Below are 22,674 nucleotides of genomic sequence, written 5' to 3'. Positions count from 1 at the left end.
TTTAGGGCTTCCCTAAAGACACTTGCTGGGCAGGACACTCCCATCCTTCCTCAGGGATCCGTTCCATATTACATTGTACATGATCTAATTGGAGGCAGACACAGAAAGGGATGGTCTTACTTTCCACCAGGCCTCTAGCTGCACATTCCCAGTTGGCATAACTGTAGATGGAAAGGGACAGGAGACTCAGCATCCCGCCTGGGGCAAAATGCACCATAAAGTGTCACACTCAGGTTGAATCAACTGCCTTCTGGAGTTCTTACTTTCCTCATTAACTAGAGGGAGCCTGGACAAAACTCCTACTAGAACCTTGGTTTTAAACCAGTTGAAAGTCAGTGAGATGAAATTCAACTGATTCATTCATCTCGTGCTGCCCCTGTCTGTAGTCCCCACTTTACCTTGCTGTAGCCTTACATTTTGAAAGAATGCATTTGCGCTATTTCTTCTATATTTTACAAGAAGAATGGCAATGAAAAGACACCTAAAAAGTTAAAGAAATTTGAACCATCTGCTGATAAATGCACTATTATACCTGTTCCCAAAGGAACTGGAAGCCTGTTGCAGTGTACCAACACCGTCCTCTTGCAATGCAAAATGAAGTCAAAACTGTACGATCACAAAGGAAAAAAGGACAAGTCTCTAAACAGTACTGATGAGTCCTACTGAGGCTGTAGCTGGAAGTATAAATGCAGAGCAAAGAGCTCCTTCAGCAGCTGTTGAGACAGTGTGCACTCACAGAGCTTTCATCAGCGCTAGCAGGGGTTAGCCTGTGGAAGGAACAAAGGAGCCTCAGAGCCTGGGCCACTGAGGGACAACCAGCGGAAACAAAAAGGCCACTTGGATGACAGTCAGGGACTTCACTAGGTCCCGTTCTCTTCCTTCCTTGGCTTTGAGGAATACCTTAATTGTTTCAGAAGCCTCATTGAGTTGAAATACTTTACTGGCTTGAGCATGTTATTGACTTCAGTGAAGGTATTTAAATAGCGAAGGTGCTGTTCCACATGAGTACGAATAGCAAGACGGATTTTTTTTCCTTGGTAGTTAAAAGATTATTTCTTATGATTAATTATTAAACAAAGCATAGCAAAGCACGTTCGTGAAGCGCTGGCATCTGTAACAGATGCTGACTGACTTCAGTGAAACTACTCTGATTTATTTTGATATTCTGTGATTAAAGACACCGAACAAAATGTTACTCTCACACATTGAAATGAAGGTATTTTATTCCACCAACCTTGAATCACAGCCTTTATTTTTACTGCCAGTATATTTCTAATTGCATCTTACTTATGTTTCCTAGAGGGTTTAATAAACATACCAGCCACCTCCTTGAGGACAACAATTTATTTATGTATTTTGTGTTTGACTGGCTGAAAATATTCTTCAAGGAAGCAACTGTCTAGACATGATGACAATAAACCCTCTGTTGCTGGAATGGCGGGAAAAGAGGTTGCCCTCAGTAAGCAGTACTTCCCAAAGTAGTCATGAGCTGTTTGCCAGGCTGTCACGCGTTTAAATAATTATTTCAGATATTCATTCTTCATACAAAGTCTCGAGTATAATTTCCTGATGTGGAACACTTTGATGATTTATGGCTTTGTATGTTTTTTTCCATGAAAGAAGCTTTGTTCTGCTTGAGAGAGCTGAAAGGTAAGTTAGACTCGTCCATGCCAGGACAGGGGGCAATCCCTCATCAGCCCCATGCTTGTTTCTTGGTGTGATTTTGTCATTCCTGCCACATGAGCTGTCTGAAAAGGGATGGTGGGCACACAATCAACACAAAAATTGTTGTTAGTAGGAAAAAAAATGCTGATGCTGACTGCAGTGTGATCAGCAGGGCTGCTACAACTTCTGATGATTTACCTGACTATGGTCTAGACTCACTCCGGCTAAAAGTTCGAGGGAGAATGAAGGCAAGAACAGATTCCTGATTAAAGAAAGGAAAACTTTAATCATTTTTTCTAGGAGTTTTAGTTTCACATCCCTGTCCTGGAGGTTGCTCAATCAGGATCAGCCCCTGTGCCTGCACACACTTTCAGCCTGGCTCTAGAAATCCAAACTAACTGAACATGGTGATCAGAAAAGGAAACCAAGTATAAATAGAAAGTGAAATTCACAATTTGGTTTCATTGAGCAAGCAGAAGGAAGCAAGAGTCAGAAATGGGTTATAACATTAATTTCACTTGGCAGAGATAAGAATTCAGGTTGTGTTTTGTTGGGTTTTTTTAAACGAAGACCTTCTTTTTCCATTTAGCAAAGCTGGCAGATGGTATCAAGAATACATCAGGCCCTCTGTCTTAATTCAGAGCCTGCTGAAGAAAGCATAATGGTGTTTTTAGACACTTAGGCTTTTGCATCAAGCTTTTATGTATCAGGGTTGAAGTGGCAGAATAAACTGTACTGAGTTATTACCTGAAGTACTTTGAATGAGCCAGCTTTGTGGTTTCTGAGGAACATGTTGTGCTTCTAGGAATTCAACCTGGATCTCTGTAGAAACAGTCTCTAATGTGCACAGCCAGATGGACAGCTCAGGGAATAATGAGTTTTACATAACAAACTCTAGACGTGTGAATTAACTTTTACAGTTGTGAAGGAAATAGAGATTAAAGGTAGAAGTGAGAAAATAAAACCAGCAGATAACAGTAGGAACATAGGAAGGGAAAGAAGAAACCCCATCTTACTTGAAAGCATTAGGTGCTATTCAGGTGACAACAGCTATAGCAAACACTGTGGTATCCTGAGGAGGAAGAGCAGCAGTGGATTAAGTTTTCTCCACAGCATTACAATTTCTTCATTTTAAGGTTAATGCTGACATCAATTGTCAGCATTTTTGATGTTTCCCGTGATAATTCAAAAATTCTGACTGCTAAGGTTAATCAATTCAGAAACTGCATCACTTTCTCCATTGACTGTGAAGCTTATTTATTTGATTGGAAGTATTTCCTGTGTACTTCATAAACACACACACAGGCAGGCAAACCATCTGTTTTCTCTTAAATATATTTTTGGCAACTGAATGCAGATATATGTATTTTCTAAAAAAAAACATTACCGTAAGTTACGCTCTCAAAATAAGACATTGCCAAAAAAGCACTGTTTATACAAGCTTAACTAGTTCTCCTTGAAATATCATTCATCTTGTAGTATATTGTCCATTTTAGAATCATAGAATAGTTAGGGTTGGAAAGGACCTTAAGATCATCAAGTTCCAACCCCCCTGCCATGGGCAGGGACATCTCACACTAAACCATGTCACCCAAGGCTTTGTCCAACCTGGCCTTGAACACTGCCAGGGATGGAGCACTCACAACTTCCCTGGGCAACCCATTCCAGTGTCACACCACCCCCACAGTAAAGAACTTCTTCCTTATATCCTTATATCCAATCTAAACTTCCCCTGTTTAAGTTTTAACCCGTTACCTGTCACTACAGTCCCTAATGAAGAGTCCACTCCCAGCATCCCTGTAGGCCCCCTACAGATACTGGAAGGCTGCTCTATGAGGTCTCCATGCAGCCTTCTCTTCTCCAGGCTGAACAGCCCCAACTTTCTCAGCCTGTCTTCATACGGGAGGTGCTCCAGTCCCCTGATCATCCTCGTGGCCCTCCTCTGGACTTGTTCCAGCAGTTCCATGTCCTTTTTATGTTGAGGACACCAGAACTGCACACAATACTCCAAGTGAGGTCTCACAAGAGCAGAGTAGAGGGGCAGGATCACCTCCTTCGATCTGCTGGTCACACTCTTTTTCATGCAGCCCAGGATACGGTTGGCTTTCTGGGCTGTGAGCGCACACTGAAGCCAGCTCATGTTCATTTTCTCCGACCAACACCCCCAAATCCTTCTCTGCAGGGCTGCTCTGAATCTCTTCTCTGCCCAGCCTGTAGCTGTGCCTGGGATTGCTCCAACCCAGGTGCAGGACCTTGCACTTGGCATGGTTAAACTTCATGGGGTTGGCATCAGCCCACCTCACAAGCGTGTCAAGGTCCCTCTGGATGGCATTCCTTCCCTCCAGCGTATCAACCGAACCACACAGCTTGGTGTCATCGGCAAACTTGCTGAGGGCGCACTCAATCCCACTGTCCATGTCAGCCACAAAGATGTTGAACAAGACCAGTCCCAGCACCGATCCCTGAGGGACACCACTCGTTACTGGTCTCCAGCTGGACATTGAGCCACTGACCACAACTCTTTGTGTGTGGCCGTCCAGCCAGTTTTTTATCCACCGAATAGTCCACCTATCAAATTGATGTCTCTCCAATTTAGAGACAAGGATGTCGTGTGGGACAGTGTTGAACGCTTTGCACAAGTCCAGGTAGATGACATCAACTGCTCTACCGCTGTCCATCAGTTCTGTAGCCCCATCATAGAAGGCCACCAAATTGGTCAGGCAGGATTTCCCCTTAGTGAAGCCATGCTGGCTGTTGCCAAACACCTTGGTGTTTTTCATGTGCCTTAGCATGCCTTCCAGGAGAATCTGCTCCAAGGTTTTGCCAGGCCCAGGGGTGAGACGGACTGGTCTATAGTTCCCTGGGTCATTCATTTTCTCCTTCTTGAAAATGGGGATTATATTTCCCTTTTTCCAGTCATCCGGAACTTCACCTGACTGCCATGATTTTTCAAATATGATGGCCAGCAGCTTAGCTACTTCATTCACCAGCTCCTTCGGGACCCGTGGATGGATTTCATCAGGTCCCATGGACTTGTGCACGTTCAGGTTTTTAAGATGGTCTCAAATCAGATCCTCTCCTAAGTGGGCCCAAGGTCTTCATTCTCACAGTCCCTACGTCTGCCTTCCAAGACTTGGGTGGTGTGGTCAGAGCCTTTGCCAGTGAAGACCGAGGCAAAGCAGTCATTCCGAACCTCAGTCTTCTCCAAATCTAGGGTAGCCAGTTCTCCCGATAGCTTCTGGAGGGGGCCTACATTGTCCCTAGTCTGTTTTTTATTCGCTACATACCTACAGAATCCCTTCCTGTTATCCTTAACATCCCTAGCCAAGTTTAATTCTAACTGGGCCTTAGCTTTCCTAACCTGGTCCCTAGCTTCCCAGACAACATCCCTGTACTCTTCCCAGGCTGCCTGTCCTTGCTTCCACCTTTTATAAGCCTCTTTTTTCCTTCAAAGTTTCCTCAGCAGCTCCTTATCCATCCAAGGAGGTCTCCTGGCCCTCCTGCTGCACTTCCTTCTAGTTGGGATGCAACACTCCTGAGCTTGTAGCAGGTGATCCTTGAATATCAACCAACAGACTTGGGCCCCCTTGCCCTCTAGGGCTATATCCCATGGAACCTTACTAAGCAGGTTCCTGAAGAGGCCAAAGTCTGCTCTCCTGAAGCCCAGGGCAGTGAGCTTGCTGCACGGTCTTCTCACTGTCCTGAGGATCTCAAATTCGACCATCTCGTGATCGCTGCATCCAAGGCTGCCCTGGAGCGTCACATTTCCAACCAGCCCTTCCCTGTTGGTGAGCACGAGGTCAAGCATGGCACCTCTCCTTGTCAGCTCCTCTATTACTTGCAGAAGGAAGCTATCTTCCACACAATCGAGGAACCTCCTGGATTGCTTGTGCCGGGCCGTACCGTCCCTCCAATAGATGTCAGGGTGGTTGAAGTCCCCCATGAGAACAAGGGCCTGGGAGGGCGAGGCTTTTCCTATCTGTCTGTAGAGTGCTTCATCCGCACGTTCCCCTTGATCAGGCAGTCTGTAACAGGTCCCCACAGTAATGTCTCCCATCGCTGTTTTCCCTTTAACCCTGACCCACAAACTCTCTGTCGACTGCTCACCTGTCCCCAGACAGAGTTCCATACTCTCCAGCCTATCCCTAACATAAAGGGCAACTCCCCCTCCATGTCTGCCAGGCCTGTCTTTTATAAAGAGTCTGTAACCTTCCATTCCAACACTCCAGTCATAGGAGCCATCCCACCGTGCTTCTGTGATGCCTATCATATCATATGCTCTGAGCATTATTATAGGTGCTGACAACTGACTGGGTGATGGGATGGAATGACGCCCCCCTTCCCCAACACATCTAGTTTAAAGCCTCCTTGTCCAGTCTGGCAAGCCTCCTACCAAAGACCAGCTCCACCAGCCCCCACTAGACCTGGCTTACGAACTTGGGTCCCGTGTTCAAGACACCCAAACCCCTGACTATGACACCACTTTTAACCATTTATTAACCTGGCCAATCCTCCTAGCTTTTTTTAGGTCCTCCCCTGTATCCTGGAGAATTGACAGAAAGACTATCTGAGCTCCAGAGCCCTTAACCACCTCTCCCAGGGCTCTGTAGTCCTTCTTTATGTTCCCCATGCTACTGCTATCTATATCCCTAGTACCCACATGTATCAGTAGAAGTGGGTAATAGCCCGTGGGATTTACCAGAGCAGGCAGCCTCTCTGCCACATGCCTGATCCGTGCCCCTGGTAGGCAACACACCTCCCTTGAGACCAGGTCAGGCTGTCAGACGAGTGCTTCCGTTCCTTTCAGAGTCCCCTACCACTACGACCCGCCACTTTTTCCTGGCACGGCTGTTTCTGGTGCGAGTGTTTCCTCATGAGCCCCCTGCAGGACAGCAAAGCGGTTCTGGGTGGGGGACAACAGATTCAGGAGGAAGCCCCTTGCTTTTAATTGTCCTTTTCCTCCTTTTTTGTTTGTTTGTTTGTTGTTTTGTTTTGTTACTAATTCCCATCTTCCCGGGTTAATGGCCTCCTTCTTTTCTTCATGAGCTACAGGGGCCGCTTGAGGCCCCTGCACAGTTTGGGCCTGGAGCAAGCACTCCTGCTTCCTCTCAGCTATCCTGACACCTTGCAGCCTATTAACAACGTCCTGCAGCTCAGCCCCTGCTGCAAGAGGACCTCCACCAGGGCGCACCGAGTGCAGCCCTGCCCATTGTGCGCCCTCCCCTCACCAGACCAGTGCAGGCACTCTCTACACTCCGAGCTCTGCACTGCAGCCTCCCCTCTCATCGGCTCTGCCTGGGTGCCTACGCTGCCACCGCCGGGGCAGCCAGAGCAGAGCTCCCAGACCGGGCCCTGGTCATGAGGCGAGTGCTCACCATCCTCCCCGCACTGCCTCGACCCGCCCTGTTTGCCGCGCTCCCTGGGGCAGGTTTTTACCCAGTCAGGGCTGGTGCCGCCCCTCCTGGCTCCGCCCCCTGTGAGTCCCTGCTCGCGTCAGCGGAGCTGCCGGCTCCTGGGCGAGTCCTGTCGAGGACTCGAGGGTCCCTCGGTGGCTCCTGCTGCTCTGAGTTGAGGCTCCTGGACGCTGATCTCCCCCCGCTCCGGTGTTGCAGGCGTCCTCTCTCTCGAGCTGCTCACCTCAGCAATTCAAATTTTCCTCAGGATTTGCCTTTCATTTTGTTTATAGCATGGATTACATTTCAGAAACGGAACAAGATACAAGTAAGACTGTTACCTAAACCAGAAGCAGTTTGTCATTTTTAGATATAATTTTGTGTGGGTTTTTTGAGAAAGCATAGATGATCGTACCATGGAGTAATAGTGACAGGCCCAAGGGTCATCAGCAGTGCCGGGCCTTTAATACTCACAAGGAAACCTCACCACTTGAATAAAAAAAACTGGCCAAAGTAATCTATTGTCTTTTTATATGGATAAGCCACCGAAAATAGTGGATTTCAAATCATTTGCTACACAATTGAGAGAGTCTAGAATCCTGATGTCAATTCTGGGAAGACTGACCTTAGTTCTACCTAGGTTATAAACCTTTGCTTGTCTTTCCATATTTCTTCTTCTTCATTCTCTTCTGTTCCGTCTCTCCTTGCTCCTGTCAGTTCCTTCAGCTCCTGCTGGCACTAATTTCCCCATCTCTACATGGCTGCTCTTCTCTATCTCTAAACCTTGACAGTCATCACAAATCACCTCATCCCTTCCTGTTTCTTAAATCTCTTAATCTGTTAGGCTACCACTTCCTTCTTCTCACTGAAAAGATAGGGAAACTTCTGAGAGAATATCTGTTGCCTCAGTTTCAGGGACTAACATCAAGGAAGCTTTCAAGTTTCTGGGATGGTGCACTGGAGGTGAGATCCCACTCTATACCAGGAGTCTTGAGAGAGCATATTTATAAAATTCAGTGAGGTAATACAAACGTATTGGGCATACAAAAATAATGAAGAATCATTTGCAGTGAAAACCCAGTGTGCGAGGAAATTTTGTTAACTATTTCCTCAAAGGTTTTTCCTACTGCACATCTGACTGTGAAGTCTTGTACAAACGCTTTTAGCAACATTACAAACTCTTGCAGTTCTTTGCTGAATAAGGACTACAGAAAAGATCCTATGCACAAGCCAAGAGTGAATTAATCTCCTCTACACTAACTTGCCTGTGTAGCTCCTCACCAGCTCGCATCAACTAAGAACATTTACAATTTCCTTTAACCATGTTAACCAGCTTAAGGTCTACAGCAGAACCAGCTGGTTAACTACATGCAGCTCCTACTGTCCAAAAGGCCTTTCACATATTGTGTAAGATACTCTAGAACAGCATTGTTGTATGATTCTTGGTCTGTAAATATTAGAGAATAATTCATCCATCAGTTATGTGGGCTCTCTTTCAAGAACTCTATGACGTGGTTGATGTTGAAACAAAAGAACAGTGACAGAGTTGTTTTGGGTTTTGTTTTAATGCAGGACCATCAGACTAGGCAGCTATATTTATTTCTTTTCTTTTTGCATTTGGAGTCTCCTGTTACAGGCAGCCTCTCTGTAACATATCTCCGTATTTCTTTTTGTTTTGCTTCACAGCAGAAGCAGAAATTCTGCCAGTTGGCTTCACCCTGGCCTTAAATGTACTCTATAGTACTGGGCACAGGAGACTTCCTCCATAAGAAAAATCCCCTTCTGCACATACTTAAAGAATCAGTCATTTCATTGGCTTCATTTCCCTCCTTTGCTTGCCTCTCCGTCTGTGTCATTCCCAAATACTCATAATCATGGATTAGCCCCATCTCATCTCTTAAAGAATGCATTCATTTGGGACCTTTTGTCTGTTTTCTGCTTTTGCCTCTGAAGTAAATATTCCAGTCACATTTTCAAGCTTTATTTCACAACAGTGAAAATATAAGCTGAAGTTCTTGCAGAGTCATTTGATCGAAGAAGCTTTTAGAATGCTGATTATGAAACTTGTGATAAAATTGTAGAAGTTGGCAATACGGTTTAAGAGACACAGTATGTCTGCGTCGCAATTTGATTACTGACTTGCCTTTCATCGGCACTTTGCAGACGTACCTGATTCTCATCTCATCTTTATATAGCTCCAAAGCTTAGCAATAACAGGGAAAAAACTTGGTACCGGATCACCTTTTAGAGCAGGCTCAAGCTGTTCTGTACTTGGTGTACGTCTAGCTTGCAGCATCTCCACTTTCATGCCACTTTTAGCTGGCTGACATCAGCCAGCACATGTCAGAAAGGAAATGGTAATTACAGGCAGGCTATACATAGCCATGGAGTAGCATCTTATCTGTGTGACAAGTGTTTTCAAAAGGTAAAAAAAAAACCCAGACCCCAAACCAATCAAGCAACCAACCACAAAACTTCCTAAGATCACACTAAGCTTTATTTCCTTTGCTAGTAGACAGATTAAAAGCAGGATTAGGTCAGGCCTAATCTGAGAGGACATTCTAAACTCTGCCAAAGCAGTTTGCACAGAAAGACTCGACCTATTCCACATTTCAGAGTGCACAATACCAGAAAATGGGAATGCTGCTTGGAATTCCTGAAAACACACAGCACTTCCAGGGGGAACGTGCATGTCACAGAACATAGAATCATTAGGGTTGGAAAGGACCTTAAGATGATCTACTTCCACCCCCCCCCCCCATGGGCAGGGACACCTCACACTAAACCATGCCACCCAAGGCTTCGTCCAACCTGGCCTTGAACACTGCCAGGGATGGAAGCATTCACAGCTGGGGCCTTCTCATCAGCAGACACCGAGGGGCTGAAGCTTGACAACAGACCTCACCCGCAGGTAATTCTTTAAGGCACTCTGCGCACTCCGTGAGTGAGGCCTCGAAAACCATCACCCCTTCCTCCAGCATTCCTCGGGAGAAGCCCGGGCGCCAACAGGCAAACGATGCCTTTCGAGTCCACCTGAAGCCCCCCCCCAACATCTCACGCACGCTGCGCCGGTGGCGAGATTCCGGGGACGACCGCCGGTAGGAAGCGGAACAGCACCAGGCCCCGGAGCTGGACCTGCCCCGCCGGAACCCCTCAGCGCGTCCGCCCGCCCCTGGCTGAGGGGGCCGGAGGGAGTGGGGAGCGCGCCCAGCCACTCCGCGCCGTCGGCAGCTGAGTGACACCCGCCGCTCCCAATGGGCGCCGAGGCGGCCGGAGCGGGCAGGCCCGTGGCGGTGGCTGTCCCGCAGAGATAGTGCGGAGGGGTGTCAGTAGGGTCGTTTTAGGCTGGCGGGTCCCCTTCGTGCCCTGTGGGCCGGGGCGAGAGGAAGGAGGAATGCTGCTTCACCTGGTAGCCGAGTTTGATCTGCAGAGGGATGTGGTCCCCTGGCTGGCGGCTAGGGGCTGGGCCGCCGCTCTAGGTAACGCGCTCCCCAGGGAGGGCCGCGCCGCTTCCGGCCGCCGGGGCTCGGGGTAGTAGCGGCGGCCGAGTGTCCCCCTGCGGAGGCGGGCAGGGAAGCGGCCGCTGTCACCCTCATCCTTCCCCCGGCCGGTCTCCAGCTCAGCGAGCTGTGCCGGCACCGGGGCTGAGTGTGCGCTAGGGGTAGTCCCGCCGGTGGCCGGGGGAAGTTGAGGCGGGGAAGTGCGATTGTCTTCACGGAGCTGCCCTCATCCGAGAGCGCTTCTGCACGTCAGCTGCACCCCACAGCTCCTGTCTGCTGCTGTTTCACGCGCGTTTGGGTTCCCACACCCCTCAAAGACTTTTAGCATTGTTCCCTCCTACACGACTCCCCTTTCTGTCAGGAAAGAAAACCTCCAAACACTTCTTTTCTATGTGGTAAATGAGCATTAGTTAAAATTAGGTAAAGTGTTAGCTGCCACAACAGCGTGTGATAGTTCGCATAGCAGGGGCTTGATGTCATGTTTGCGAAAAAGAAGGGATGACCCCACTGTCGTTTGTCGCTCTGTGGCTTTTTGCTTGTGTTTGTTCTCATTCATCTGCAGCGCAGCTGGTTTTTTTTTAGCCTAAAAAAACCCTACTGTAATGCTAATTGCTTTAGTAGGAATAGATGTCAATGCACTGTGTGATGAACTTGAAACCTCTGCTCCTTTAGTTGCTTTTAATTAACTCAGAATGCTTAACTTGCTCCCGTGTTGAGGGGCTGTTACCAAATATTAGTAAAAATTTGGTAAAGGTCGACCAGAAAGTGTCAGTTTTTTTTTTTTATAAAATAATTTACCAAGCCATCAGTTACAAAAGCTGTAAAAAATTATTTCATGTGTACTAGATTGCTGAAAGCTGTTGAATAGTGCACTGAAGGGGTTTGAGGTAAAATTCTGAGATTCTCCATGCATTATCAGTTAACCTGTACATTTATCAGTTCATCTGTGATGCATTTGAGTCAACCTATAAATCTGTTCTAACATAGTCTCAGAGTGGTGTTGACCTGTGTTTGGGAATGGGACAGTTGTACTCAGCTTCTTAAAACGTAATACAAACTCTTTGTGCAGTAAATTTCTCTTGTAATGCACAATCAGAAGAATCGACTCTGGAAGCTGCATCTGATCAGATATCAGCATTGCTATACTGCATTTCAACTTTTGTCGATGTATACTGACTTATTCCTCTGGTGTAGTGCTGTTGTATTGGGGATGTGGAGGTGGGAGGTAGGAATTTGAAAAGTTTCATTTAAATGTTAAAGAAATACCTGTGCACAGAGAGCAGGTGATTTTCAGGAGTTATGGTACTTTGTGTCAGTGGTGTCAGATGTTATTTATAATCCTCTTTCCTGAGGACTTGAAAGCCCTTGACAGCATATGGGAATTTCTAATGGCATGGGAGCTGGGAGCAACTCTGATGAAGAGAAGGGAGCGGCAAGTGAAATGAACCAGCCTTGTTCTCTTTATTCCACTTATTTTTGTATGAGCTGCATGTAATGGCTTTCAGGAAATCAAACCCTGCCTTCTTCTGAGTATGTTGATAAGAGTTGTTTGCTGGGCAGACAGGTTGGGTTGGTTCTTCTGCAGCCCTTCATCAGCTGGTCTCACCTGTGGGAATGAGAAAGAAGTTGTAATTCTGTGTGCAGTTTTACTGCAAGACTTTCCAAGGGCAGAGGCGATTGCTATTTCTTCTTTGGCTCCCTATTCTCACTGACAATGTTCAATGACATGAGCTGTATCAACTTCTGATACAGAACTTTTTCAACACCTTTAAGATCTTTGGATTAGGTGATAGAGAAATTCATTGATACAGAGCTGTCTTGTGGACCTTGTTCTCTGCCTAAATTATCTTCTGAGAAAGTACTGTATGAGAGAGAAGTGTGGAGACTCTGGTACTCATCTTGAAAGTTTGAGGTGGTGGTTAAATTCTGGGAAGTTCACACTAAAAGAAGAGCTGAGCATACGGTTATCTGAGCCTTTCTCAGTCATCACCAGCTAGCCCTACTTTGTAGTGTATTTTGAGTGATCTGAAACCAGTGATGCCTCGTTAAGTGTACACTTGGTGCGTTGTTAAATGTGCACTAAGGATTTTTGTTGTCCTCTCACAGCAAAATATAGAATTTATTTCCTTCTGGTAGTATTTGCAAAAAAGCTTTTTTCTTATCACTGGAAGCTGTACAAGCTAGATTATAATATCAGGTTTGTGAAACTAAGTTTCATGTGTCTTCTTTCTGTCAATGCGTTGTGATTACTGCAAAGTAAATAGTGTTGAACTTAAGTATGTGCCGAGAGTTATGGAGAATTGTTTTTGCTGATGCTTACTGAAATGCAGGCTACCTTTATCTTAAAACTAGGACCAGTTGTGCCTTATTAAGGGCAAAACTTCCACTTTTAGTGACACTTTTAGCCATCTGAGGTGAACACATTTTAAGTGGCTGCAGAGATTAGAAAAGAGAAAAGCAGCATCAGGAAAGCTTGAGTATGATAATTTATCATTTTTTCTTGTGTTTTTATTTTGTGCTGCTTTCTTCAGATGTGCTTTTCTCTTTCTGTGTCCATCTTAGCTTCCTATTCATGGGTTTCCCTTTTAACTCTACTCTTTAATTCATGCCCCACATCATATCTCCTGACCTGCATTGCTTAATTCTCTTGTACCTGTAGATATGTTCCATCTATTTATATACATATATATATGGTGTTTAATCTTGTGATTCTTGGCTTTTGGGTTTTTTTTGGAGGTGTTACGGTTGTAGAACTAATCTGTGAAGATGTAGTTTGTTTCCAGGCATTCTTTTGGGATGCTGAAGGGGCAGGTGGGAGTGACACTTTACTTGGGCTAGTTCTATCTCCTTGCAGTATTCTGAGGATTGGAGGGCAGCTTCACTGTTTGAACTGCGCACTGTGTATAAATGAATACCTAGGACTTTTTTATCCTCCTGTAAATGGAAGATACGGAAAAAGCATCACAAAGGGTAGTGACCGTTAGAGTGACAGGTATAATGAAGAGTTAGGAGTTCACGGTTCTTTCCTATGTGTTTTGAAACCCCCTAACTATTTTGTATTGAAGTTGATCAGATTTAAATCATGGTATAAGAAATATTCTCTTTTTCCAGAAGGGAGTAATTTTGGCATGTACAAATAAATACTTAAATGTAAAAATTGGCAGAGTTCAAGACCAGGTTGGACGAGGCCTTGGGTGATATGGCTTAGTGTGAGGTGTCCCTGCCCATGGCAGGGGGTTGGAACTTGATGATCTTAAAGTCCTTTCCAGCCCTAACTATTCTATGATTCTATGAAAAATATATTTAAAAATATATCTTTGCTTAAAGTGTGCTTAGGTCAAGCAGCTCAAGTGAAAATTCTATGCCTTTTGATTCTTATTATTTCAGACACTTCTGAGAATTCATCAGCACTCTACATTGTAAATGTTGAAAGAAATGGAAAAATTATTTATACCTGGAAGGTAAGTCTGTCTCAGAAATTAATGGAAATATAGCAGATAATAACTCTGTATGTGTATCTATGCCTAATTGGCTCCTTGTGAGGGTTAGAACACGAAAACTCAACTAATTGCAATTGAGGGGTTAGGCAATGGTAAAATGCACATCTCCACTTCAGACAAAGGTTAAGAATAATGAAATGGAGAGTAAAGAGTTTATCTCATTAAGTCCATAGGGGTTCTGCTGTTGATATTTTTGGGGGCCAGAGTCTCACCCTGAATGAAATGTGATTTCTTTAACAGATAAACTCTTCATAAGCAGCACATTCTTTCATCCTCAGAATTTCTCAGGGAAGTCTGACTATTAAATTCCTTGGCACTTCTTTAGTTAAATATGTTTCCTCCTACCAATATGTATGTTAAGATGCCATTTAGCTAACATTAATTCTGCTTCTGCCTTTGCTTCTTTGTTACTCTAAGATTAATCTGCAGCAATTTATTGCAAGTAGTCTGAAGTAACCATTGTTTATTTGGTGTCTTGAAGTATCCAGAGCTCTGCTTTTTAACACAGGATCCTGCTCTCTGTGGCATATGTATAGCTTTAGGTTGAAATGCCTGTAGTTTCAATTCCAAGTGATTTTTAAATGGCTTGCGAAGGTTTCCCTTTGATGAGATAAGTCTGTGCAACTTGGAGAAATTGGTAGACCCATCTGGATTTTGGAAGATCTTGGTTCCTGAAGAGTACAGGTCGGAGGTAGCAGACTCCAGTAGGATAAGGCTGCCTCTCGTTCCCCTCCAGCTCAACAATGCTAAAACTCTTCAGCTTCCTTAGGGTTAAGGGAAGAGGTGAGGCCTTCATCGGGGTATCATATACTTTAACTGTGGGTGGATGTTTCCTTTAGTACAGGCAGAGGGAGGGGAGTCTCTACAAGACAACAGTAACCATAAAAACAACACTAAAGAATGTGTCAAAATATTTTTTTCGTTGCTCAGAACTGTAGAAAGACTTAATGAAAGTAAATAAGCCATCTAACCAACAGGAGATTTGGTGCTTTGTATGTGTGATGTTGCTGCTTTCTAGTGTCTGTGGAATCTCAACTTTTTTGGACTTCTGACAGCGAATTCCAACTGCCTTGTATGCTGTTCAGTCTCTTGCAACTGGCACAAGGCAGGAGTTGTAGCTCAGGGTTCACACAGCTAGAGGTCTGCCTTTGAGCTAGGTGTTTAAGCTCCCATTGTATTCAGTGGGGATCTGGTCAAAACAGTTGGTAGAGTTTAGAGAAATCGCTAGTTGTAGCCTGTACTTTGGGAAGAGGTGTGTGGGGTGTAGGAGGTGCCAATATCCACTGGACTCTATTGACTGAATAAGCCAGTGACTCTCAGGAGCATTTCAACACCTAGGCTTAGTTCACTGAACCTAGGGGTAAAGGCTGCATAGGAAGACACAGAAGAAGTTCTGTGTAGTTTCTCTTTTCTAATTTTGGGAATAAAGTGACCTCTGCAGCCTGTGTGGTAGGAATGGCTGAATGACAGTTACCCGGGTAACTATAGACCGGTTAGCCTCACCTCCATTCCTGGGAAAGTAATGGAACACCTTATCCTTGGTGCCATCTTAAGGCATATCAAGGATAAGAGGGTTATGAGGAGCAGTCAACATGGCTTCACCAAGGGGAAGTCATGCTTGACCAATCTTGTAGCCTTTTATGAGGAAATAACACGATGGATGGATGATGGCAGAGCGGTGGATGTGGTCTACCTTGACTTCAGCAAAGCGTTTGACACAGTCTCCCACAGCATCCTCGCAGCTAAATTGAGGAAGTGTGGTCTGGATGATCGGGTAGTGAGGTGGACTGTGAACTGGCTGAAGGAGAGAAGCCAGAGAGTTATAGTCTATGGGGCGGAGTCTAGTTGGAGGCCTGTATCTAGTGGAGTGCCTCAAGGGTCGGTACTGGGACCAGTATTATTTAATATATTCATCAGTGATTTAGATGAGGGAATTGAGTGTACTATCAGCAAGTTTGCTGATGACACTAAGCTGGGAGGAGTGGCTGACACGCCAGAAGGCTGTGCTGCCATCCAGCGAGACCTGGACAGGCTGGAGGGTTGGTCAGGGAATAACTTGATGAAATATAACAAGGGAAAGTGTAGAGTCCTGCATCTGGGCAGGAACAACCCCAGGTTCCAGTATAGATTGGGGAACGACCTGTTAGAGAGCAGTGTAGGGGAGAGGGACGTGGGGGTCCTGGTGGACAACAGGGTGACCATGAGCCGACACTGTGCCCTTGTAGCCAAGAAGGCCAATGGCATCCTGGGGTGTATTAGAAGGGGGGTGGTTAGTAGGTCGAGAGAGGTCCTCCTTCCCCTCTACTCAGCCCTGGTGAGACCTCATCTGGAATATTGTGTCCAGTTCTGGGCCCCTCAGTTTAAGAAGGACAGGGACCTGCTGGAGAGAGTCCAGCGCAGGGCAACTAAGATGATTAAGGGAATGGAACATCTCCCTTATGAGGGAGCTGGGTCTCTATAGTTTGGGGAAGAGGAGATTGAGGGGTGACCTTATTAGTGTATATAAATATATAAAGGGGGAGGGTTGTGAGGATGGAGCCAGGCTCTTCTCAGTGGCAAACAATGATAGGACAAGGGGCAATGGGTACAGACTGGAACACAAGAGGTTCCACTTAAACTTGAGAAGAAACATCTCAGTGAGGGTGACGGAACACTGGAACAGGCTGCCCAGGGAGGTCGTGGAGTCCCCTTCTCTGGAGACATTCAAAACCCGCCTGGACACGTTCCTGTGTAACCTTATTTAGGTGTTCCTGCTCCGGCAGGGGGATTGGACTAGATGATCTTTTGAGGTCCCTTCCAATCTCTAACATACTGTGATACAGAGTCTGATAACTGAAACTAGCAAATTGCACAGCTGTGCTTGCAGTTTTCACGTCTTAAATGTGATGGTGAAAGAGGAAGGAGATCCTGCTGTTGCTGCTTTTCCTGTTCTCTTACTAGGACATAGCCTGATCATTTTCTCTTGGGTGAGTCAGCTGCTGAAGAACCAGCATCTCTTTATTCCTCTATTTGGAAAGATGCAGCCGTATTTTGTTTGCTTCTACTAGAAGTGTTTTTTACAGTTGTTAATGGGAAAACTGGAAGATGCTTACAGGAGTTTTCTCACAAACAAATGTATCTTAAAGTGGTATTGCATTAAATATATGATGTTTCTCCCAGAAAGAAGTTGTGGCTGTACACATTTCTTTGTTGGGTCAGTAAAAATTCTGCTCATCAGCTGGAAGTGTTTGTACCCCCTAAGGTGCTGTTGATGTCAGTGGAAGTCAGTGCATCCACACGTGTCTACATTCATGATAAGAATATGTGAGTATGTCAGTGCCAAAGCTCATGTTAGTCGAGGTGGCTTGTATATTGGTAGGAACACATGTGATGGCCCAGGCTGTGGCTGTGTAGCACTCGCTCAGTGTTCTGACCGGGCTGGGTCCTGAGCTGCTAACCCTGGGTCTTCCCTGATGTCTATACTTTTGTTAACTTAGTTATGTCTGTGTCATCTGCAGTCACACCTTAGGACTGTGGTACCTTAAAGCAGGACTGATTTTCCCCCTACCCAACCCTCTTCCCTCTTAAGGGTAGAATGCTACACAAAGGCTGGAAGTATTGTGTGTCTCTCTCTTTTTACACTTTACTACTGACTTAATAAGGATTCAATCCAAATGTTTCCTTTTCTGAAACAGTCTATTGGCAGCATATGGGTATAGTTCTGTGGTTTTGGGGTTTACTGCAAACCTTTTAAGAGGAGTATCTATTCATATTTACATAGAAGAAAAAAACATCTTGGTGCGTGCGTCTTAGTCGATGAGTAGTTTGAGGCTCCGGTTTGACACTTCTTTTAAATTTTTACAAACATTCTAAAATGCAAGTATTCTTTGTGTTTTACTATTCTGTTCTACTAATATACATCATCACACTGGAAGGCTTACCTGAGCGAAATAGACTGTTTATTGTGTCTGCAGTTGGTCCTTCTGTTTCCTTAAACTTCTATTGGTGAAATCACAATGTCATTATAGCTTCTAACAAACTACAGACCTTGCTGAGTTGTTAAGGCAGCTTAATATCTCTTTCTCTCTCTCCTCCTTAATGATTAACTAATGAGCTACCACTTCTGTGAGACACAGCTGTATGTCTGTGAGGCTTTCCTGCTGGCTTTGTAGCAGCAAACTTAGCTGTGACATTCTCAGTGAGGATAGAGCAGAATCAAGGATGTAAACTAAATGGAGCTGCCCTGGCTTGTTGCCTGGTAGATACAAATAGAATGCAACAATTGTCTGCTAAGTTGAAGAAAATCCAGTGCATTCTGTGTGAAATCAGGGAAAGGTGAAGAATGAGCTTTATTTTCAAGCTTATTTTATTGTTACATTATACTGTACTTTTGACAGTGTCTGTCTTTTGTGAGGTTGATAGTTGGCGTAAAGGAAGACACTTTTAACAGAAGTGAATTCTAGTGTCAGCAGTTCTGTTTTGCAAGGCAGTATGAGAAACTTCAGAGTAAACATGAAAACAAGTGTTTCAGCTTATGTGTAGATATGGGCACTTATGTAGTCCTGTTACTTACAAAGTATATTTTTCAGTGGCTAAGTATGGAGGATGTTAGTGTTTCAGACACACTTGGAAAGAATGGTTATTTGTGAAAGCACTTGCTTAACCTTAAATTAGAAGGCCTGAAGCCCGTGTCTTAATACAAAGACATTTTGTTTTCCTTGTTTAAATCAGAAATCAAAGACTTTTGTCAGTGCCACAACAATAATGAGACAATCAGAAATAGACCCCATAGGAAGAGAATACTCAGGCTTTTGTTTTAACTTCACAAAGCGAGATGCCATAACTTTGTAAATAACCACAGACTTCTCCCCTCTCCCCACAAGCTGTCATTAAAAACAATGATGCTTGCTGTTTGAGTACAAGCCTGTGTGGCTGGGTTGCATTTCAACAATTCAGCAATTTAGTGCCTATACCTACAGTACATTAATGGACTTCAGTTTCAATTGGTGCACAATATATGCTGCCAAGCAGCTTTTTGTCAAATAAATTTTGACTATTTACAGCATGGTAAAAATTACCAAGAAGAAAAGTTGTGATTTATATAATCTTAGAAGTGCCACAAACAAGATCATTGTATGTTGTTATCAGTCAGCTAGAAAGGATCTGTATTATGCTTCTTTTCAAAAGCAGCAGGCTAAAGGTGTCATCTGAATTGTGAAATATATTTAGCCTTCAAACAATCATTTCCTAAGCCAGAGCTGAAATCCTTTTCCAGCCTGCAGCCAGATTGCTGGAAGCTGTGTTTTTGACTTTTGATGTTTCTGTGCTCCCTTTCAGAGCAGCAACCCACCAAGCTGGTGAGGTTTGTAAGACCAGCCTTAAACATTCCAGAGGCCATAGCATCCCCTTTTGTTCTCGCACAGACATCTCTCCTCCTGGCTCTGCTGCCTATAACTAAACCCAGTTTAGAACCAAAGTGAGAGGGAGGCACTTGGGTTATGCAGCCTCTCGTGGGCTGCAGATTGGCTACATTTCAGCTTTATACTATGTCTTAGTTCTAAAAGGAAAAAAAAAAAAAAATCTTTGTTTCTTGCCTCTCTCTCTTGGCATTAAGTGATTAACTCCCTGTTTATAGGACAGGGACGTGTGTGAGGATGCGTGTCAAGGGGCAGGGGGAAGAGGAGAGGGAGGTAGGAAAAAAATAAATCAATGTTTAACTTTGTATATATTTACGTTGCCAGTGCTAATTTGTTTTCATCTGTAGGGAAATCAGAGAAATACGCACATCGGATTGTACGATCCTCAAACTAAACAAAATGAGGTGAGACCATTGCTAGTATTTTCCCTGGTCAAAGTGCTGTAGCATTTCAGATTTGGATGCCTTGCAGCACAGTATGTTATATCCTTAAGTAGTATGTGCTTATTTGAAACAGTGAATACTTGTTTGAAACAGAAAAGACACCAGAATGGTATATGAATGATGCTCAGTAGTATTACTATGCAGAACATTACAGAACATCTGAATGATTTGGGAACAGTAAACCAACATGTCTGCAGCCTTTACTTCTGAACAACCAGTTCAAGCCCTTTCCACTCCTCTTCATACTGAACATGTATGCTTAAAAGTAAATTTTGGGGGTTTTGTTTGTTATGAAAGAAAACCTCAGTCTGGTTGCTGCTACAACTTGTATGAAATTGAATGTAGAAAACTGAATGTACTGCAATTCAGTGGCTGGAATCATAACGTGCCGTTGCAGGTGTCCCCATAACAGTATGAAATGGATGAAATTTTGTGTTTACATAAAGGTCTGCTGTGCTGCTCTAGTGGCAACGTAGAGCTCGAAAGAACCAGTAAGAAGGAGAAAAAAAAATAAATTATACAATTGAGGCTTGAAATATGTTTCTTCTGGCCATGAAATTATTTGCTTTAAAAATGAAACTGATGTACTGGTCAGCAGTGTTTTGCTACGGAGAAGTAATTAGATGGATTTAAAATTAATTTATTAGCATTTATATGTTTCCTTATAGCACCTCTATATGTTTGAGAGGGATCTCCGCATCATCAGTTGTTCTGTCAACAATGAAAGGACATTATTGGGTAAATAAATGTTTTATCATAATTTTTGTTGCGTGCTTTGTCTTTTAGTTTAGTAGGATGATGTATTTGGGTCTAGAATTACTTAAATCTGTTTTGTCCCTTATGTTGCTTACAGCTATCTGTGCATTTCAGTTGATCTATCGCTAGGTAATGTAGGTAACAAAGGCACAGCTGTAATGATATTGTCGTTCGCTTCCCCCTCTTTATATATGCTTCCTACATCTAGAAGAGCTTCTGTTCCTTTAATATAAATGCTTTTGGTAAAAAAAAAAAAAATGTGCTGCTTGCTCTCAAAGAATGTTTGATAGGATTAATGTCGAATGTGCAAGCTCACTGTGGAATGTTTTTGGGTTTTGTCTTCTTCTCCTTAGCGGTCAGCTTCCGTCAATATACTGAGGAAGAAAGAGTAAGTCAGCTGTTACAGTCAGGTACTGTGGATTGTTTCAATACTGTTTGAAATACTGCATTCTTTTGCTAAAAATTAATGTTACCTAAACCATGTTCTTTTTGCAGTATCCAAGTATTTAGCCTTGCTAATTGAAATTCATCCCATTAATAATGTGAGAGTCCTAAAGGCTGTGGATAGCTGTGTTCAAGTACAGGTAAATTATTCAACTAATCTAAATATAAACCTTTTTAATCCACTATTCTAGAGAGGAAAGAGTGATGGAGTGCAGAAATATCTCGCCTTACCTTGCAACTGTTACAGAGATAGTGTGTTCGTAGCATGAAAAAAGTGAGAAACTTCATAAAATGCTTGATGTGGGGCATTTCTCTGACATGAAAGCTACTTTTTTATTTCTCTTCAGTCCCATGAAGCTTGCAATTATAGTCATTGGTGACTATTAGTCTGTAATAATAGCTATTTTTATTAATTAAATATCATTAGTGTGCCTGTCTTAATTTAAAAATACGTAACTTTCCAGCTAACCCCACCATTTTAGATTAATGTTCTAAAGTACTCTGGTTGTTTACTTACGTTTGTTAAACTTTCTGTTTAGTTTCTTTACCCAGTTGAAGGCAGAAATGCTCCTACAGAAAGTCGCCTCTTGCTAGTTTCAGAAGATAAATGTGAGTTAATATTTTGATAGTGTGTATATACATATTCTTTTATTTAAGATCTTCATTATAGATTACATTTTTGGTAGACTTTTGGAAAAGAACAGGAAAAAAGGGTGAGATCTATTGTAGGTATTGCAGATAACTGTATAATGGAATTTTTTGTTTCAGTGTTAGCAGAATGGCCAGCTTTGACCGCAGTTATTTGCTTATTTCATTCATTCATCAGTTACCTTTATTTCTAAAAATAAAAACAAGAACTGTCTATTTATAGCTGTCTATAAATTTGGAGCAGATAGTGACTGCTTTGACTTATGTGGGCAGAGTTCACCTACTAAATACATTCACATAGTGCTGTGAACTGTATCAGAAACACTTAGAACATCTGCTGGGTGAATTTTGCACCCTTCACACAGACAAACGATCAATAACTTCAGGAATTTTTCCTGGAAAACGACTGTGTGGTGGAAAGGAAGTGAAACAGGGTTGGGCACAGGCATGCAGCCCTGTGTAGCCTTTCTGTGTGTGCTCCTTAGCTTTGTTTGGCATGTTGCAGTTAGCATCCTCCTGACAGTGCTTCACTTATGGCATAGAATTTTTTTCCACGAGGTGGCTGAAGCCGCCCTCAGCTCAGGAAAGGAATAGAGTCCAGGTGTTTGCATAGGCACATGGCTTCATGTATCACAGATTTCCTCTTATGCTGAGTTGAGCTTTCCTGGCTCTAATATTTTCTTATAGCATTCTAAGAGGTGAGAGTGTTTAATAAGCTGTATAAAAGCATATAAAAATGTATGTTTGTAATGACTTTCTTTTTGTGTGTATTTTAAAGATATTGAGCAATTTGAGATTCGTGTAGTTGCAGAAGAAGAACACAGAGTGGTAAGACTTAAAATATGGGGCTCTGAGGGTTTTTTTTGCTCTAATTGAAAATTTAAATACCTGTAATTTTAGCTGACTGTTTTGTGTAGTTTTATACTTGG

At 43.7% G+C, this 22,674-nt stretch overlaps 1 protein-coding gene across 2 annotated transcripts in view; it reads left to right on the top strand.

The window, feature by feature from the left end:
• The first annotated feature begins 10,392 nt into the window (after window positions 1-10,392).
• Window positions 10,393-22,674, top strand: part of GSAP (gamma-secretase activating protein) — a 48,147-nt gene continuing 35,865 nt past the window's right edge. For both annotated transcript variants that reach the window (XM_061366372.1, XM_061366371.1), the window contains exons 1-8: window positions 10,393-10,537; window positions 13,946-14,019; window positions 19,802-19,858; window positions 20,566-20,635; window positions 21,007-21,063; window positions 21,149-21,237; window positions 21,637-21,706; window positions 22,524-22,573. In XM_061366372.1, coding sequence (XP_061222356.1) covers window positions 10,453-10,537; window positions 13,946-14,019; window positions 19,802-19,858; window positions 20,566-20,635; window positions 21,007-21,063; window positions 21,149-21,237; window positions 21,637-21,706; window positions 22,524-22,573 — 552 coding nt within the window. In that variant the 5' untranslated portion in view covers window positions 10,393-10,452. The remainder of the gene's footprint in view (window positions 10,538-13,945; window positions 14,020-19,801; window positions 19,859-20,565; window positions 20,636-21,006; window positions 21,064-21,148; window positions 21,238-21,636; window positions 21,707-22,523; window positions 22,574-22,674) is intronic.

Source organism: Neopsephotus bourkii, unplaced genomic scaffold (genome assembly GCF_033783945.1).
Source record: "Neopsephotus bourkii isolate Nb327-2 ecotype Australia unplaced genomic scaffold, CSIRO-AGI_Nbou_v1 NB_1328, whole genome shotgun sequence".
NCBI classification, from domain to species: Eukaryota; Metazoa; Chordata; class Aves; order Psittaciformes; family Psittacidae; genus Neopsephotus; species Neopsephotus bourkii.
The sequence above is the reverse complement of the archived record's forward strand: the minus strand, read 5'-3'. Positions and strand labels throughout refer to the sequence as shown.